The 21041-nt window shown below is 37.1% G+C and overlaps 1 protein-coding gene across 3 annotated transcripts in view; it reads left to right on the top strand.

The window, feature by feature from the left end:
* LOC140164243 (HEAT repeat-containing protein 6-like) overlaps positions 1-21041 on the top strand; it is a 386072-nt gene that overhangs the window by 128054 nt on the left and 236977 nt on the right. For all 3 annotated transcript variants that reach the window (XM_072187509.1, XM_072187510.1, XM_072187511.1), the window contains one exon: positions 7329-7489. In XM_072187509.1, coding sequence (XP_072043610.1) covers positions 7329-7489 — 161 coding nt within the window. The remainder of the gene's footprint in view (positions 1-7328; positions 7490-21041) is intronic.

Raw genomic sequence — 21041 nt, 5'->3', positions numbered from 1 at the left:
AAATCCCAGAGAAAATAACCAGTGGTCAATACAAATCTTCTTTATAGGGTATGAAATTTGATGCAAGGAATAAAATCCCTGTTTAGGGTGTAAAAACAGGTGTATGTTACCTGTTTAGGGTATCATTTTAGTCAAGGGTTCAATCCTTGTTTAGGGTGCTTTTCACAAATTGATTCTCGCGAAGGGTGTACAGGCCATAATGGGAGTGACCCCAGGCATATGAACGTTATTCATTTCCCTGATAGAGCTGTTATTTAACATGCATAAAAATAAATTTAATTTTAAAGTATTTACAAATCAAGAAATTGAAACAAAAAAGAAAGATCAAAACGAAATTGAAAACTGAGGAGGGACAGAACATGAAACAAAATATTTTCCTTTTAATCAGCCAATCCTGTCAGCATCACCAATCCATTAGAATTCCATTTATGATGCAAAAATGTGAAGCACATTATCTCGGTCAATCAGCTTTGCAAAGATGAGCCAGACAGAAAGAAGTTAACTCCTGGTAATAATATTTTGACATCATTCCCAGTTTGATAGACTTTTCTTTACTTTTTCTTAAAGTTTTTGTATTGTAGAAATACTACATGGTTAAAGGTGAAGTAGGGTAAAATATTTTTCCTGAGGTACTGGCAACAGGCTTATAATCATGAACCCGAAGATTGGTTTATTACACCTCTTGCATATTTATGAGCTAATGGTGTCAATTATTCATTTAACCTTACTATAAATAGGGAAAAGTTGAAAGGGTGTATTTTTGTATTAATGTCCATCAAAAGGCTCCATCAATTTCAATCCAAATGTCGCCAAATTCATACGAGAGATCAAGGAATATATGGGAAGGGCAAAAAACAGTGAAAATATGGTTAAAATCATGGTTTTTATTATAAAAATCGGTTGCCAACGTAGTAACCAAAAGTAGCCAGAATGAAAGCTAGAAAGACAAAGAAAGAAAAGAATGAAGAAAGCTTGAAAGAGAAAAAGAAGAGAATGGATGAAGGAAGAAAGGTAGGATAGTCAAATGAAAATAAGGCCAACAAAATAAAAAGATTTGTTTGCCCTTTCAGCTCAAATTTTATTTGAGTTGGTAGGTCAATCTTTTTTTTTAAAGATCTCAAAGTATTCTGTGGTATCTCTACAGCATGCCATGGACCATTTGATCAATGAGAAACACTTATCGTTTTAATCCTAGCTCGTTTGCAGGCAGAGGATGTTGTATAAGACTCAGCAAACAGTTCTTGGTCTTGGTCAGTATAACACTGAGGCAACTTTAACAGAATGTACATGAACTTGAACTGTAACTAAAAGTTCATGCAGTTCAAGAAATAGAGCATTTGTTTTAAATATACAGCATTCATTGACATATATAGGTGAATATATTGGGTCTACACCTAAATTTCACCAATATTTAGTGCTGAGAACTCCATCAAAATATTTGAAAGCTGCATTTCCACTTTGAAAAAAAACCCGACTGCGATTTTGAATTTTTTTGGTCGGTCGGGAAAGGGCAATCAACCTTTTTTTATGGGGAAGAAATATGGCAGTTTTAAAATAGCAGGGAGTGATGTCACTAGGATCCACAACATGCTCATCTATCAGGGCACAGTTCTTAAACCCTAATACATTTGTACATTCATTGAATGACCTTTGAAATTTGAGTACAAAAACTCATACTCTGCACCTTGAGGTCAAATTTTTCACTACGATTGTTTAATTGAGGTTATTGAACTATGCAATTGGAATGAGGCCATTATGGTGTGTGATGTTTGCTTTTTGTTCAGTGGACTGTGAAATACCATGGGTTGATGGGAGTAATCAGTCTGAAAACTATGTAAAATAACATCAGCTAGTGAACACCCTAGAGATATATCTCATCACACATCAATATATCAGCCAAGACACCATTTGATGCATACATTGTCTCACATCAATGATTTTACAGGTTGTTTCTTGGATAGAGGTAGACTTTGGCACGATTCGCATGTTTAGTAGCTAGTTATTTGCTGTTTTTGAAGCAAAGGTCATTCTTATAATTGATGAGTTTAATTGGACAGGCTAATTATAGTGATGATGGGTTTATTTAAGAAAAAATAGCTGTAATAAACAGTAAAGAAGATAAAAAGAATAGAAACATGAAGCAAGGATTGCATGTAGGGCAGAGGTGGATTTAGGGCCCGGTGCTCCCCCGCTAATTTTTGCAGAGCAGTGCCTGACTTTGTGTATTTTTGCAGAGCGGCATTTTTGTCTGACTTTGTATGGGCGCCGAGCCGCTACAGGTGGCTATAAATTCCTGGATCCGCCCCTGTAGGGATCATGCACAGGCCCATATGCATGCTTTATGGGGGGATGCAGGACTTCCAAGAAGTGAACCTTTTTGAATGAAAAGACCTAAATCCCCTAAAAAAGTGGTAGGAAATTACATATCGCAAGGTTGAAAAAGGTCATGGAAACACTGGAGGTGGTAGCTTATGAGAAGTGAATACTAGTACTTGGTGGAACTGGTCAGCGTAGTGCTAAGAGTAGGCTAGTAGGTGTGGACACGCAGTCCGGGCACGCAGCAGGAGTAGGGAAGTATTTTGGGCATTTTTATCAATGTTAGTGTAAGTTTACACCGGGTGTAACTCAAACATGACTACAGAATTGCAAAATAATAAAAGAAATGTAGGTCACCATTAGTGACACACATATGCTAATTGATAGACCCTGATCATAGGCCTACCTACAAAACAATAGGTAGTGAAAGAATCAGTGACAGGTGTTTGAGTCATGATTCGCTGCTATTATTTTATCAGAATGATCAGTAATGGAATTTCAAGAGATTACAAGAACTGTGAATTAAATTACAACAGATTAGAAAAAGTTACAAAAATGGCAGATTTGTCTTAGTCTACAATTGTAAAGCAAAGACGTTAATCAAAGTAATAAATCCACTTCGCCAAAAAAAACACTGATTTTACATGAATGTAGTAACAAAAAACTAGGTCGGGTCGGCCAGTAGAAGACGGTTTATACCTGTTGCCTTATGTAAGATTTCATCCCTACATCTTCCTATTCTCTCTATTGTGCTGTATTGGATCAATCAATTGTGATCCACTTTGAACACAACTGTGGAAGTCCAAGGCTTTATCCATGTGCTGGTGTGCTTTTAATGACTTAGTTACATTTGGTGTGACTTTTCGGAGCAGTTCCTTATGAATGGAAAAGAAATAAACTGAAAGTGAACAACAAGACATTAAAAAAATACTATTGTTTTTGTGGGGGGATGAACATCTTCAAACTTCCAAGGTTATACTGCTATGTTATCACCGGGCTATTAAATGTGACAATCTAGGGCACAGTTCCTTTAAACCCCAATATCATTCTCAAAGACCCTGTTCACATTGAAAATTTTCTTCTTTCGACGAACCTCAAACGAAGATTAAAAATCTTTTTTTCCTAATGTGTACGCACTTTGCTTCCTTCAACAAAGATTTAAATTGCTTTGTTCAACGAAGCTAAAAAGGTTGTTTTGACGAAGAAATACTTTGTTTGATGAAGCTAATTTTGTAATGTGTACACTCGCTTCGTTCAACGAAGGAAAGTGATCATGTGACAAGTGACCTTCGCTGGCTAAAATAATAGCCGGGCGTTAATAGCTTCGTTAATTTTATGAAATGTGTACAGTGCAATGTCTTCGTTCAGCGTAATGTGTATGCATGCTTAATTAGATTAACTTATCTTCGTCAAATGAAGAAATCTTCTAATGTGAACAGGGTCAAAGATGACCTTTGGATGTACGAGGTACAAAAACTCATGTTCCACAACTTGAAGCCAAATTTTGAGCTTTGCATGTTTAGCCGCATGAGAACTATGTGCCGATTGGCCAAAAAGAAGTTTTCATTGTCAATTGGCCCAATCAGCAACATTAATTGTTAGAATAATTTCACCACGCAAAAAAATTGGGGTGAATTATTTGCAAAGCTCCATTCTGATTGGTGATTAAAGTGAAAATATTGTGTAATTGACCAATCAGAGGCAATGTTAGATCGGCAGGTAGTACTCAGGGGGTGAATAGGGGGTCATTGAGCTATGCCATCTTAGGTGTGACAGAACCCAAAGATATTAGAATTAGTATAAGCTAGATCTGAACAACTGTACACCGATGCGTGGCTGCAAACGTAACCATCCTGGCTGAAACATGTAAATGAATCAGAAAAGGTACTGCAAGAATTTTTGCACCACATACGTTGAAGTTCACTTTTCAATGTGCGAACTGTAGTTAGGATAACAAAATCGATTGGTAAACAAGTCTACTAAATGACCTATTAGTTAAAAATAAAAATGGCGGACAAATCGGCAGGTCTTTCCAGAATTAATACAGCATATTTTGCCATTGTCAACATGGGGTCATTGGCAGAAATATTTCTCTAATATAAAAAACTAACACTTCCGCTATATGGTATTTCACGAATGAAAGTAAAATGCAAATGTTTGTCGTGTTTCACATCGGAATTAAGTGACAAGCTCTAATGACGTCATGATGTAAACAACGATAGGTAAACCCAAATATGGAGGTATCCAAAAGTATGCTAATTAGAAGTTTAACGAATCGGAATACGATCCTGGTATCCAAAATTATGCAAATGAGTTGAAGGAGGTTACGTGAACATGTACAGTAGATCGTCTCAAGTTTATAGTAGACCTCTGTGGACAGAACCAGACAAGTATATTTGGGCAATTCCAAGCATCATTCCGCAATGCGAAGTTTGCATACACAAATTAGGGTCATTTGGAAAAGTTTCTCCCACTTTAATCTTTCACTTACCCAAAATAGTTTCCATTATACTATTCACCTACCTAATTGGCTGCTGCATTAAAAAGAATTCATGTGCAAACTTCGCATTGCAGAATGATGTTGCAGTGCAGTAGTTTGCAGTACGATGCAGTGCGGCAATCTAATGGGCTTGGAATTGCCCATTTACAGACTAATGGAACATAATATACACATGTTTATAGATTATCTGCATACATAATTAATTTAGTGCTTAGAATAAAATTTTGTGATAATCAGATTTAATAAGCATGTGCCTGATTGAATGTGAAATTGGTTGCATCAACAGTATAATCCACATGGGATACTAAACCTGCATTAATGTGGTTTATCTGAATTACGGATCAATTTGAGCATGTGTATATTGAATGACTCGACTTGTCTCAACAGTTTGACCATGACTCAATATTCAGGAAGATTCGAGACTTGAGCCCTTGATGAGTCGACTCAAGACACAAGTTTGTCTCGACTACAAGTCTGTAATTTGTATTATGCTTTGGGACATCTGAATTCTGCAAATTTCATGCAGTATGATAACAGATGTTGTACAACACTTATTGCTAAATGTACCTTTTGATAGATCTCGGAAGAATCCATGTTCTGCGCAATATTTGTTAAATCTGGGCACAAAAAAATCAACCTTTTCTGGCCGCAGCCTTTGGCCCTTAAGGCCCGGGGATATAGGTGTAGGGCTGGTGCTTTCGCACTAAGGGGCATTCGGTGAGAGCAACATGTAAAAAATATGGGGTCATTGGGTGAGAGCATGATTTTTGGCATTCGGTGAGAGCAAAATGTAAAAAATATGTGGTCATTGGGTGAGAACATGACCTTTTTTTTTAAATGGAATCTTTGGGTGAGAACCAAAGCAGCGCCACAAACACCTCGAAAATCGAATTTCTAGTTCTAAATGGCTTCAAATTTCTTTATTTTTTCAAAATAAGTAACAAAATCAGTGATAATTGAAGGTTGCTGTTCAAATTGAACTTATAAGGGTCTTTGGGTGACAGATCAAATGGAAAAATAGGGGTCTTCGGTGACAGAGCGGAGCGAGTATGTGTTTGTAAAAAATATGGGGTCTTTGGGTGACAGCGATGCTGAAAAAGGGGTCTTAACAGCCCTACATACGCGTCACCTCCAAAGTTGAGTGCCCCCGGCCTTAAGGTCCATTCATTCAATTGCTCATGCAACTCGTCGCATTTCCAAATGTATTTAATTTTATTGCGATACTGCAATGCAATATCTTGCAGTACGATGCAGTGCAGCAACGCACCGCATCGCAGAGCAATTGCGGCGTAGAGATAATGAACGGCCCTTTACACGCATGAGGGCCGGTGCAATTTCTCTGGGAGAGAATTGCCTGTATGCATTCACCGTTAGTACACACACATCCTTTTAGACCCAATGCAGGCTACTTACGATGTGCATTGATGCAGATTTATTCTCACTTATAGTTCACCTCATTCTAAGTCGATGTTTGCAGGCATTTCTATGTAATTGATTTTGGCTCTTTTCTGTGTTTCAAAGATGGTTTGATTGGCTAAGAGTGCATTGACCGGACATTGCACTTTTCACTTTTCTGTCTGGCTGGGTTAGTGTCGTGTTGGTGTGAAAAATAGAGTATTGTCTGCATCTTTCATAGGTGAATTAAAATTTGGTATATAGGGTGAAATTCAGTTCAAGGGCTTATTGACAATTTTTGTAATATAATCAAGGAAAACTTCATTCCAGTATGGTTTTCACTAACTTGCATTTGAAGTGATACCCTAACTGAACTCAAAGTTTTTTTGCTATCGGAAGGGAAAGAACAAACGAAAAGGAGAGAAGATGAACAAAGAAGTCACTTTGCACCCCAGGATTTGACCCTCCGACCCCTCACATGCCATGCACAAGATCACCGGCCTGTACTCTACAGCGGTTTCGCTGGCCCGGCCAGTGATTCCCTGGGTATATATGACTTAGGCTGATTGCGTCATCACATCATGTTGAATTCATGCATGCACAGTGCTTTTCATAGTGAGCTTTAGTGAGATTCAGTTCGGTTAAACTTACACAAATTGAAATGAAAGAGTGCAATTCTAAAATATTTCTTTGTTCCTTTCGTCAGGCAAAAAGGTTTACTCAGAAACAAACTTTTTGCCATTTTTATCTTAAATATATCAATAATTTGCATCTTTAAGCTTGGACATTAAAAATTTGCATGGGCAGCACTTAGTAGTTAGTGGTTTATGACCTCGTTTGATACTAATCAATCAATTGATCAAATCAATCAGTGATTGATTGATTAATTGATCAATTGAACAAAATATATTGATCATGATTGATTGATGGATTTTGATTGATTAATCAATTAAGGTGTGATTTGTTATTTGCAGGGAAGCAATTGACATGTTGTTACATAAGCTTAACAATCTATCAATTGGTTGACTAGTTGATTGATTAATATGTGGATTGATTGATTGATTGATTGATTGATGGAGCTACTTATAGAAAATAATAACAATTGTTTTATTTGCAGGGAAGCTGGAGACACTGCCTTCATGGATGAATTTGCTGATATGTTGTTACACAAGCTTTTGGAAGCGGCCACTAAAGGAGCAGGAGATCATGACAAAGTCAAATCCAATGCAGTGCGAGCTGTAGGGATGCTTATAGAGTATGCTGGACCACAGGCACTGGGTAAGTAATAAGCAAAATTTGTTGGAAAAACTATACCATTTTCCACCCTGATATGGCAATTGGGGAATTGGCTATTATGGCGACCACAGCGAGCTGAAAATTTTAGAACAGTCGGGGGACTCGAGACCCGTATCCCCCCTCCGACTTTTGAGTGCACATTTCATTGGGTGCAGCTACAAATAGCTAGTGTTCGCCAAAAGCGATGGCGTACACAAGCATATGTTTAAAGATGGCCCATAGATGTGCGCACGAAACAGCTGTCTCAACGCATTGACATCACAACCGCATCAGGGTTAAAAATGGTATTATGTATCCCGACTGTAGAGGGTGTATCGACCATGATAGGCGAAATCATCAATAGTGAGTAAAATATTTGGTTTTGCTCAAAAGAAATTTATCTTACTGTATATCTACAAACATGATGAATCTATTTGGGGATCTCCTGAGAGTGCTTAGAAGATGTCTCTATTTCAGTTGAGTACCACTTAGTTTTGAAAATTGCCCGCAGAGTTACATATCACTCTTGTTGGGAGTGTTGTGAGGAGAGTGATCACTTGCACCCATCTCAAAAATGAAAGAAAACTACTATGTGCTCAGTAATACAATATGCATTGTGGACCAGCAGTCTGGTGCAAGAGGTTGCTAGTTCAATATCCTGGTGGAGGCAAAATATCAACAAAAAATATTATAGTAATTATATGTGACCTGCTCTGACAAAACACGCCATAAGTCGCACTCAGCCATTTCGAGATACGGCGAGCCAAAGTTGGAAAAGGGGTGAAAAACCTTGCAGATTTTGTTTTTCAGTTTTTATTATTTTTTGATTTCTTAATATGTTTACTTTAACCTACCATTGAAAACAAAATATTCTTTTATGTCTAAAGCACCTAAATCAAGCATTTTCTGAGCCAAATCAAGTCCTTAAACATGTCATTTTACAACTTTAAAGCCATTTTTCTTGCATTTGCCTTTTCCTTATGTGTTGCTTCCCCCCTTCCCGTTGAAAAGCCATAGAATGAGGACCACATGTCCCAGAAACATAATTTTGGTATCAAATGAAAGCTGATGACCTATGCTAAGTGATGATATCAAAAACTCAATTTTCAAAATTAGTGACTTATGTCTGGTTTTGTCAGAGTGGGTCACATATACTGTTTGTTTCACACATTTATTAGAAGAAGAAGTTAACATAATACAAAGTCCCATTTAACCCAATTTATTCCATTATTTTTTACAAAGTATCAATTCTTGAAAATATTACAAAATGTGACAACAGAAAATTGTAATGGATCAAGCAGTAATGGATGCATTCAGACTCAGCAAAATCAGTTCAAAATTTTCTAGCAATTAAAATTTTAAAGCACTACATGTTGCTTCAAATCCCATCAAATTCTGGATTTACTGGTACTAAGACATGTCAATTTGCACACAACGTAAAGTGTTAGGATGATATATTAGTGTCAGTTGCACAATGATATGAGGTGCATCTCATCCCTCCCGGCATAAAAATCATTTCTCAGAAATCACATTGTATTTAACCCCATGAGAACTACCTGCTGATTGGCCAAAAAGAAGTTTTCATTATCAATTGGACCAATCAGCAACATTGTTAGAATAATTTCACCACACAAACAAATTGTGGTGAATTATTTGCAAAGCTCCATTCTGATTGGTGATTAAATTGAAAATGTCATGTAATTGACCAATCAGAGGCAATGTTAGATCGGCACAGGGTTAAATGTAGAGAATGACAACTGTCACAAGTTACAGAAAGGTGAAGGTAAATTTGATACTGGATCAGCGGCAATCCCCTGATCTGATTTCTTTTATCCATTATGATCCATGAGGATGACAGCCCAAGCCACACCATCCCTTGCCCTCAATACCTGTCATCAGTGTTGCCAAGTTTTCAGTGCCAGGTTTGGCCATAGCAAGGACTCACAAATAGCCCAACATTTCAATAAGTTTCAAATAACCCAACATTTTCAATAAGTTTGGTACTATTTTTATCACAAATATTCTCACTATTATCCAAATTATTAGAATAAAAAGGATTGTTTCTGTACATATCTTCACCCTAATTGTATAATTTATGTTTAAGGGTCCTAGAAACACACATACAGGGTGTCCCAAAAAAAAGAGGCCCCACATTGCGCCCTCTTTTTCTCCTATTTCTGAAACGTTGATCAAATATATTTTGGTATGTAAAGAAACCCTAAATCGTTAGCTTTAATAAACCAAAACAATTCTTTCAATCGACTCACAATTTTTGAAGATATGCCCTCTTTAAGAAATGTACCCGTTTGTCACTCTGTCCACGGATGAGGTTTGGCTACATCAAAGATTTAAACGAAACACACGGTTAATTGCAATTCTGGGTAAAAACCACATGTGCCTGCTAACGGTCAAAAAAAATTTATTGCATGAGGTGAAAGGGCTTTGGTAGTAGGTTACAAAAAGTCACATCAAAAATTCCTCCGGAGCTTGTTGCCATAGCAACGGAAGTTTTTATGATTTTCGTGATTTTTGCTTATTTTGGGGTGAAAATAAGGGAAAATATGTACTTTTTTGAATTGCTCCTGACTTTAAATGTGAGGTCACATTAAAAAAGTAACCTTACCACCATAAAGTATTGTCTTTGTGCTTTCCCCAGATGTAAAAAATATTTCAATAATATTTCCCCATGTGCAATTTTAGGGCTGGGCAACATTGCCAATTTAGCACTTTTGAAAAAATGCAATTTTTACCCTATCTTTGAAGTCTGGTACTTGTTGGTACTTGGGCAGACATTGCCCCTTCCAAATTTGGTAAAAAATCTCTGGGGCTATTTGACCTGTAAAGCCAGTGTTGCCAGAAAGTTTGATAATTTTCAAAAAATACATTTTTCAAAATAATGCATTTTCTACATATTTACTCATGTAACCTTTAATACCACCAACTTAATTGAAATATTAGCACACTTTGCATACATGATTAGACACACACTGCAACGTAAGCAACACTTTGAGGCTGGGTTCATGTCCTGTCCTGCAAAAACCGGTATTGCCAGAAAATCATATTTTATTAATCCAAATTTCCAATTTGTGCATTTTACAATTATTTATTCAATTAATTTTATAGTATCAATGTTAGTTGAATATAATGTGCATTTAAACATCATCTGATACAATACAGGTTCAGACACATGGGCGAGTTTCTCGACAGGTGGCTTAGTAAGCCTTAGGCTTTGGCGACCTAGAGGATACTAAGCCTACTTTTGACCCACAATAGTAATTTTTACATAGAAAATTTTTTGGAAAATGATATATGCACCTTAAAAAGTGTATCAGCTTACTAAGATGGACGTTTGGATCAAAAAAAAGTAAATCACACTATTTTTCTGTGACCTATTTTTACCTATGACCTCTTGGAATTCATTAGTAGGCCTAAAATGCAGGTTTTTAATGATTTTGGGCAAAAATGGACCCTTTTTAACCACCATCACAAACAGGTTTTGAAACTTAGGCAATGATGGTATTGCCAGATTATATGACAATTAATTTACCCACAGGCTTACCCGTAATTTTTGAGTTTGTCAAACATGCGTGCATTTGTTTGAAAACGTAGCCATGTAAAATTAATGATACGCACAATAATATAAACTTAAAACTCCCATGGGGGCATCAATATTGACATTTGCATTATTTGACACCCTTATTGAATTTCTCTCCTAAATTAAGACATCCGTTCTGATACCATCAATTTGACTTCTACTTTTACGTTGATACAGGACCTGTTGAAGATATACTTGTCCAGGGTGGAAAGGTAACATCACATGTGTTCACATCGAAACAACCGTGCAGACAATATTTACCATGTTTACAATGCAAATAATAATCCAACTGATGGTGAAGAAGCTAGTGGGTCATGATAGGCTGTTGCAATTAAAACACTCCCTATTTTCCCGATTTCCCTTGTTTCTAACACAATCCTCAAGATAATTTTCTATCTGTATGTGTAGGCCTATATGATATCAATTTTGTTAAAAATTGCCATTCCAAAAGTATCATGGTATGATCATAGGGTGGAAGGGCGAGCAGTTTCATATCCCCGCCAAGACCCCGGCGCTGGATTTGGGAGGGGCAGTGGGCCCGCCCCCTCGTTCGGCCGCCCCCCCTCCAAAAAAAAAAAAAAGGAGAGAAGAGAAGAGAAAGGGGAAGGGGAAAAGAGAAGACAAAAGGGAGGAAAGGCGATTATTTTAGGCATTGCTTGAAGGCGGGTCCTCGTCCTAAAATCATGTGAAAATTACTGCGGGCCCGCCAATATGCAGGGCCCGAGTGGGACGGGAGGGTCACTCCATTTCGTACATTTTTCTCTATTTTTTCTTAAATCCCCCCCTCTGACTGCCCTGGATCCGCCACTGCCAAGGCCACATCATTTCACATTTCAGGTGGGATAGACCTAAGGGGGGCAGCTATGGCCAGCTATGGCTGCCATTGAGGTGTAGGAATGCATGAAATTGGATTCATCTACAATATAGCCTCGATTCTTTGTTAGCCTTCTGTGCCATGTTTCGCTAAAAATGTGTAGATGTAGTCTACTGAATGCCTGTTGAGTCAGGTTTAAAACTCATTATTCTCATAATAGATTACACAAAATATCTGATATATTTACAGGCTAGATCACACAAATTATGTCTGGAAAATGTACTTAAACCATTGCTATGACGCTATTCATTACTGAAGATTATTTTCTACGAATGAACACTTGACACGCTTTCTATGCAAGAATCCACAGTTTTAGAGCGTATTGTTAGTATAAAGCAATGGTTTAAATCAGCGAATACACTTGAAACTGTTATTCCTTGATACGAGTTCACTCGTCTATGCCTTGTGGATTCGTAATCAAGAATCAACAGTTTCGTGTATTCTCATTAACAGGATTATCATAAAGCCTCAAATATTGTTTGATTGGCATAACATTTTAAGCTATTAGGAGAATTCAAAGAGATGCCAGTTTACAAGGAAACTGCCTTTTACGCCAATTTTTTGCTAATTTTACTGGGAAATTAGCTCTATTTCACAGATATTTGCTTAAAAATGAGCATTAATGGTCGTTGCCATGGAAACTGCATACTTGTTGAATTCTCTCAATAGCCTAAAATTAAAGAAGCCCTATTTATCAATAAAGTTAAGTGTAATTTAAAACTTTTGTAATGCAAAAAATTGCTAAAAATGGTAAAAACGGTCCATTTTACCCAAAATGAACAATATCGTTGAAAAACGGCAATTTAGGCCTACTTATGAATTGCAAGAGGTCATAGGTCAAAATCATAGGTCACTTTTTTGATTTAACATCCATCTTAATAAACTGATACACTTTCCAAGATGCATTTGTCATATTTCAAAAAAATGTCCATGTAAAAATTACTATTTTGGGTCAAAACTAGGCTTTAGCCTATAGTATCCTCAAGGTCGCCTAAGCCTAAGGCTTACTAAGCCACCTGTCGAGAAACTTGCCCATGTGTCTGAACATGTATTGTATCAGATGATGTTTAAATGCACATTATATTCAACTACCATTGATAGTATAAACTTAACCGAATACATAATATTGTAAAATGCACAAATTGGAAATTTGGATTAATGAAGTAAGATTTTCTGGCAATACCGGTTTTTGCAGGACAGGACTTGTCCCCAGCCGCAAAGTGTTGCTTCCGTTGCAGTGTGTGTCTAATCATGTGTGCAAAGTGTGCAAATATTTCAATTAAGTTGGTGGTATTAAAGGTTACATGAGTAAACATGTAGAAAAATGCATTATTTCGAAAAATGCATTTTTTGACAATTATCAAATTTTCTGGCAACACTGGCTTTACAGGTCAAATAGCCCCAGAGATTTTTTACCAAATTTGAAAGGGGCAATGTCTGCTCAAGTACCATCAAAGAGGAAATAATTCTGGGTGCTCAAGCAAAATTAGTTTTTAGACTTCAAAGATAGGGTAAAATTGCATTTTTCAAAAGTGCTTAATTGGCAATGTTGCCCAGCCCTAAAATTGCACATGGAGAAATATTATTGAAATATTTTTTGCATCTGGAGAAAGCACTAAGATAATACTTTATGGTGGTAAGGTTGCTTTTTTAATGTGACCTCAAATTTAAAGTCAGGAGCAATTCAGAAAAGTACATATTTTCCCTTATTTTCACCCCAAAATAAGCAAAAATCACGAAAATCATAAAAACTGCCGTTGCTATGGCAACAAGCTCCGGAGGAATTTTTGATGTGACTTTTTGAAACCTACTACCAAAGCCCTTTCACCTCATGCAATAAAAAAATTTTGACCGTTAGCAGGCACATGTGGTTTTTACCCAGAATTGCAATTAATGACATGGATAGATAATAGCATTAGTCTTGGGAAAGCATTCACTATAAGCGAGGATCACCAGCTAGCTTCAAACATCTTCGCAACCCCATATTACTGCTGCATTTGCAAGTATCCGGCGCACAAGGCCTTAAGGATGGTACACAACGCAAGTAATGCAATGAGAACTAGGGCTGAAACCTGTATTCGTCACGGAGGCAACCAGGTAGAGGGCAGAGCAGCACAGTAAACTCACTTCAAAAGAACCAAAGACAAACTAAACAGCCCTTTTCAGGGCTACCTTTTATTCCAAAAAGAGAAATGACTTATGTTGTCATTAAAAAGAAAGCAAGAAACGAGAAAAACATAAGTAATTGCAAGTATAGCAAAAGAAGTCCTATCCCACATCAATTTCGCCCAAATTAATGACACTTAACAAAATCCATAACCCATAAGCCCACCGGTAAAGCCCATTCCCTTAAATAAAGTTGTTATTTTATAAAGTTATCATCGAGGAATGTTTTATATTCATGCATGGTATATGCACTTTCCAATCTTTGAAGTAGCCAAACCTCCTCCGTGGACAGAGTGAAAAACGGATACATTTCTTTAAAAGGACATATCTTCAAAAGTTATGAGCCGATTGAAATAATTGTTTTGGTTTATTAAAGCTAACGATTGAAGGTTTTTTACATACCAAAATATGTTTGATCAACTTTTCAGAAATAGGAGAAAAAGAGGGCGCAATGTGGGGCCTCTTTTTTTTGGGACACCCTGTACGTGGTTAAAACATCTTTGAATATGAATGTCTAACTGCAAATGAAATTATCAAGGGCTCTCAGTTATATTTGCTTGCGGGTCAAAGAGGGCAAACTCATGTCAAAGATTTGTGTTTGTGGGCCAAAATAAGCTGCCAAATACGCCTTGTTGGTGCAGTGGTTTTTCCCTTGCCTTGCACCACTGAGTTTCCGAGTTCAAGCCCTGGCCATGCCCAAGGACTGTATGTGCATTTGGTCTATCCCAATCCATGCTCACTCTCACAGGTTTTCTCAAATATCTCCGGTTTCCTCCTGATTTCAAAATCGGCGAATAGTTGTTTGGTTATCAAAAACTTCCTTCATCCAATGGAATTTGGGGAGCTGAACAGATAATTGGTGGATGTTACAATCTAAGTGCGGATAGGTTTGCGCCAGGGTTCGGCTGCAACCGAACCCTAGTTGAAGTGATCTGATTGTGATGATTCACCAGTTGTAGCAAAATTACAGCACTTTGAATCCTCTGGAAAAATTCATTTTATTTTATTGTTTTTGCTATGTTTACTGTACATTTTAGAGCTGTTCAGGGGCCACCCAAATAGGTCAGCAGGCTGGCTCAGGCCTAGCCTGTGGGCTGCCTATTGAGAACCTCTGGCTTATATGCTTAAGTGCACATGTATGGCAATGGAGAATTGAGGGTAAAAAATATTGTACTAGGGTGACAATATTCTGTCTGAAATAACCAAAATTCTGCAATTAAGGCCAGGAATGAAGGATGCCATACCCTGATGATAACCCAAGTAGGGCAACTTAAGGTAATTGTGGCATGTATTTTGAATTGCTTCAGGCAGGTCCCAGTTAGCCCAATTTGGTGGTTAGAATGTGGTGCTGGCAACACTCGGTGATCCCTCCTGTACATCACTTGCAATGCCATTTCCAAACCACAGAATATATTAATAATAATAAGCAAGAAAGGTATTTTGTGTGCAAATGCACCCAAATTTATTTTTTTTTTTTTTTTGGGAAGATGATTGATTAATAAAGTAGTTGTTTATGCTTGTGTTGGTAACCTCAGATATAATGTTGTTAGGGCTAATAGCATTTTCATATGATCTAAGTCTTTACCATAATAACTTCTTAAACATGGTTTCAGGAATCCAATTCAAGTGTCAACATTTGCCAAGATGTATTTCAAATCTCAGCTAATAGTGCATTCACCAATTTTGTGTCTCTTCTCCCAAAGTATGTATACATACACGCTTTGCCTATTTTTGAAGCATGTACCATTGAATTTAATAGAACATTATGCAACTTCATGGTTTATTACAATGTTAATTCATACATAGCGGTAAATTTGAAAAGAAAGTAAAAGTAAACTTCTACGCTGCTAAATTTTGATACACTCACCAGATTGCTTTCACCGGCTTGTTATTGCTCTGAAGAATTATTGTTGCTTGTGATGTTGATGTACCTCTGATGGCATCACAGATGCAGATGACGTCAAACAAGATAGATGTTATGGTGTCCCCTGCATCTCCATTTATGGTCATTTTACCACCTTGAATTTCCAGCAACCAGTCACAAGTGTGCACGGCCACAATATCCCCTGCGCGATGAGAATTTTCACCACCGAGCTCAAAAAACGTTTTTACAGATTTCACTTTAATCTCCCATTCATACAAATCCCCCTTGTTTTACACTCTTGGCTATAACTGAGAAACATGATATTCTAGGTTTTTTGTGTATGCCAAAATATTTGCACAAACTTCTCCATACAAAATATTCTGATGTGTGTTCATTATTGATACTAAAATCATACACAGTACAGACTTGTACAAATGTACTTGCATGGAACCAAACAGATTTTTTTTTTTTTTATAACATATATTTGTTTTGTGTCACACTTATAAATATATTAGAAATATAAATATCTCAAAAATGTCAGAGTATGAAAGTATAATGAGTTTGTTGTTGTATTGTGCTGTATCAATACTTCGCTAATAATCATTAGACAATATTACTTCTCACTCAAGTCAGATGGAAGTTCTGTATTATAATGAAGAAAACTTAAAGCTGAAGTGGAAAGGAAAACATTTATTTAAATTCTTTAATTAGATGTTATAGGTAATTGGGTACACAATGAGGAATGATTGCTGGATACAAGAGGTAAGGCAACAGGTGCTTTTGTTAGGATGAAAGGGGAGAGTGTGGCCTAATGGTTAGGGTACTTGCTTTTAGTGCATGAGGTCCCGGGTTCAATTCTTGGGGATGGAGATTTTCCAAAATCTTCAACAGGGGTAGTGTGGAATTTAAATGGAATAGCCCAATAGTGAATGTGAGAAAACCAAGGTCTGCTATTAACTAAGTATAAGTACAACAATATAGAAATACTAAATACTGCCATCTGTTGGTCATGCAATTCTGCCTGATTGTTACAATTAAGGTTAGCAACCAACTACTTTGAGATTTTGTAGTTCACAGCCCGGGGGACTCAACTTAAATTTTGGTAGGGTCTGTGAACTAAAATTAGGCCAAATTACAAGCTTTGGAGCTATGCTCAATGAACTGGAGCATGATGCAAATGTGGGTCTTAAGGAACTGCCGGAGAGCCTGCAAAAGGGACCCGTGACTGCTGCACATACCCGTACCACCTTTACATGTGAGTGAGCCCCCAGGTTCACAGCATCTTGCAAATTTTAGTTTTAGTGAAAAAAAAAAAAAATTGCATTGATCATTTCATAGCGAGTGTGTAGAAGAATTCAAGAAATCACCCTAATATTTTTGGATTTACCCTTCAATTTGTGTCATCATTTGTTCTTGTGCAAAGATGGTGAATAAGTATGTTTAAATGCATGCTTGAACCATATTTTGTACTTTATTCTCAAAATAACAAAAATAATGTAGAATGAGGCGGCCTATATGTTTCACACTAGCAGGGCATAAGACAATGCGAGACACAGATTAATATTTACGAGGAAACCCTGATGCAAGCCAGAGAAATTATGATTGCCCGAGTACCGACTGTGAACTCAGGAATATAGTACAGTGGTTAGACCGGTAATCCAGCGACCAGGGTTCAATCCCTGCTGCGTCCTGATTTTTTTCTCATTCAAAATTTTCATATGTCAGTTTGCTCGAGCCCCAAAAACGTCATCAAAATTACAAAAAGTGACTTAGGCAATTATCGTAGTAGGCTGACAATATTATGGGTTTCAACAAACTGTCAGTTTACATGGGTGTTAATTAGGACTCATGGTAATTAGAAAAACAACAGTTACATCTGCTTGTCAAGCGACCCATTTTGCTCCATTGCATCACATATGACGTGTAATTTCTTTCATGTAATATGAATCTAACAAAGCATCTTTAAAGCCACTTACAAATATGGGACAAGCAATAATTGCATGCATTTATTGTGTAATCTTGGCTAAGCAATAAAATATTTTCTGAGGACCATTATAACCAGTCTTGAAACAATTGAAAGCTTTTAGCGAGAGGAAATTGAGACGAAAGCAGAAAAGGACATGCGGATCATCGATTAACTTGTTGATTTTGCTTGCTCTTAGCTATATTCTTGTTGTTTGTTTACACTCTCACTGTTTGGATATCTTTTTTATACTGTTTGTCCGTCTGGCTGTCGCTTTCCTTTACTTTGCCTTTCTCAATCTTCTTTCAATTATCTTGTCTTCATTACCGATAGACCGAAGAATTGACAACTGAACCCAGAAATGCATTAATGCATCTCATCGTGCGTAGGACATAATTTATTCATCATTCGCTGTAAATAGATCTTATGAGTCAATCTGAATCAAATTACAAGAGTTTAAATTTCAATTCAACTCATGTATCTGACTGAGAAATTCTCTCAGCCCAAACATTGTTAACATCTATCTGACTAGAAAAAACCCTCATATTTAATCTATTTTTGTCATCCACTCTCTGTCATCTCCTTCAATTTTTTTCATTCTTGTTTTTTGTTGTTGTTAAATCATTTTTCTTAGTGACTTTTTCATCCTGTGTCTCTTGTTTTCTTCTCTTGAATCATTCAATTCAATAGAAATCCCTCTCCTCCATTATCTCACTTCTGAAACTGGGTATTTTGAAAACAGAAAAACAGTCACATGTGTGTTGAGTGCACCTCCACGATCCACCTTCATCTTCCAACTTTTTGTTATGTGTGCCCCTTCATCTCATATCTCGAAACCCCAACTTCAACTCGGTTCATTTTGTGGGAGCAGGTCACATAATTATGTAATGTGTCATCAGGCCTGTATATCATTAGATAGTCTAACAATTAGTTAACACAGTTTAGAATTACCCTGGTTTGTGTGTTCATCTGATGGTTAATTATACAACATGACTTCCTTAGGACAGGAGGTGATATGTCCAGCTCAATTACGCCATGTATGCAATCATGGTAGGATATTAACATGCTGTGTTGTGTAACTAGTGGTGTCAGGATGACAAATTTGATGCGATTACTTAATTAGTGTTCTCATTAAGGTGTTGTGTGTTTGTTAACTTAAAGGGATGATAAAGCTAATGATCATTGCTCCCCATGCATTTAATTTATTTTAAAAAAATATACCAAACAAAATGGTATCAAATAGAACTAGCCCCACACACCAACATCGCCTGGCTAATAATTACTTTGTCAGCAGAGATACTAAAATAAATACCCGGGATCGATACACGTGAATTTGCTATGCACGAGATTGATATGAGAAGAAAATCTTTGGATACCGGGGTAGAAAATGATGAATATCTCCGTAAATGATTTCGTATAAAGAAACCAGATGTGGTTCCTTGCACTTGAATATATATTTTGAACAGATATGATAGTCGTTAGCTTGTGTCTTGAGAGAGTAGCTTGCGTCTTGAGTCAAAAACTGACAATTAATTCTGATTTATATGTGCCGAATTATATAGCGCAGTGTATAGGCCAATCGTGGAGGTAATCTAAAAGCATATGAATAATGGCGTACCATGATCGACTGACACACAGCGAGGTGAGTCACCGAACTAATCGGGGCTATTGTCAGTAGCCTTAGTCAGATGTCCTTCGGCCCATTATGCGACTCAAAACTATTAAACAGGTCGATACAAAATGGCCATGCGTGGCGGTGGATTCAACCTACCATGGCGATTTCTGCCATGAAGATATCGGGGCGATGACACTGTGCCCCATTCACAAACTACAATGCCCCTTGAATAGCGTGAGTGAAACGAGCAGATATTGGGCTATTCCATTTAAAATCCACACTACCCCATAGAGGGAGTATGTTTTTCAAATGTAATTGGCTTGGGTTAATCATTTTGAAACACATACTCCCACTGTATTATGTCTTTTCCTATATCTTCCACAACTGGAGTGAAAGTTGGCCAATTGTTTATTCTATTCAAAATTGATACTCCCTTAGTGGAAGACTTTAGCTAAATCTTCCACAGGGGGCTTGTGGATTTTAAATGGAATATCCCATGGTTAGATATCTTATAGATCATCGTACATGTATCAGAGTCCCTGCACAAAACCTGTGCAATAGATGTTAAACCCGTAATACCTGCACACAATTTTTCAGATCATATTGACTCAATGCATTCCACAGGCCGTTATCATTCAAGAATTCAGCTTTAATCACAGCAGATTCCTAATCAACTTACTTAATATTTTACCATCACAGCCAGAATCAGCTCCCAAAACTTTCATACAGTTCCGGGCATTAGCTGGGACAAACTGAAGCAATTTTGTTGTCTAGAAACATTGCTTTGTTTAGACTTACCATCAATATACTGGTTTGTTTGCAAGGTATAATGGGTTTGTGTGTTCACAGGATCAGAAATCGATTCGCACAAGGATTGTCATAAAACATCAATTGCTCGAATCCATGTGGATTGAGTTAACAGTAGATACTAGCGACAGTTTACAGAGACCAGAGCAAGGAAAAGAATTACCTGGTATGAAGCACGGTATTTGATCATGGTTTGCCCACTTTATGCTAAATTCTCGCAAAATTCTTCTGTGAGAATCCAAATTGATTTGCGCATACTATCAAGGGTTTGTAGGCCTGGTTCATCTGATGGTTAATTTACATGGTTTTGTAGGACAGAGAGTGATATTGTGATATGTCCATCTTAATTACACCATGTAGGCAATCATGGTAGGTTATTAACATTCTGTGTTGTGTATCCAATGAGGCTGACAAATTTGATGCTATACGTAATTAAGATGTTAGGTCATTGTGTGTTTGTAAGCTTAAAGAGATAATAAAGATAATGATCATATTTCCCTGTGCATTTGCTTAAGCAAACCTAAACAAATGTAACAAAACAAAAACAACAATAAATCTGAAGTAATTTCTAACCCACAAAGCCTCAGTTAACTTAATATGAATCGCTAATCACAGTGGCCCTAGGCACTCCATATATCATGAATGCAGCTAAAGAAAGGCCAGACCCCTAA

Source organism: Amphiura filiformis, chromosome 11 (genome assembly GCF_039555335.1).
Source record: "Amphiura filiformis chromosome 11, Afil_fr2py, whole genome shotgun sequence".
Lineage (NCBI taxonomy): Eukaryota > Metazoa > Echinodermata > Ophiuroidea > Amphilepidida > Amphiuridae > Amphiura > Amphiura filiformis.
This window is presented reverse-complemented; position numbering and strand designations above follow the sequence as displayed.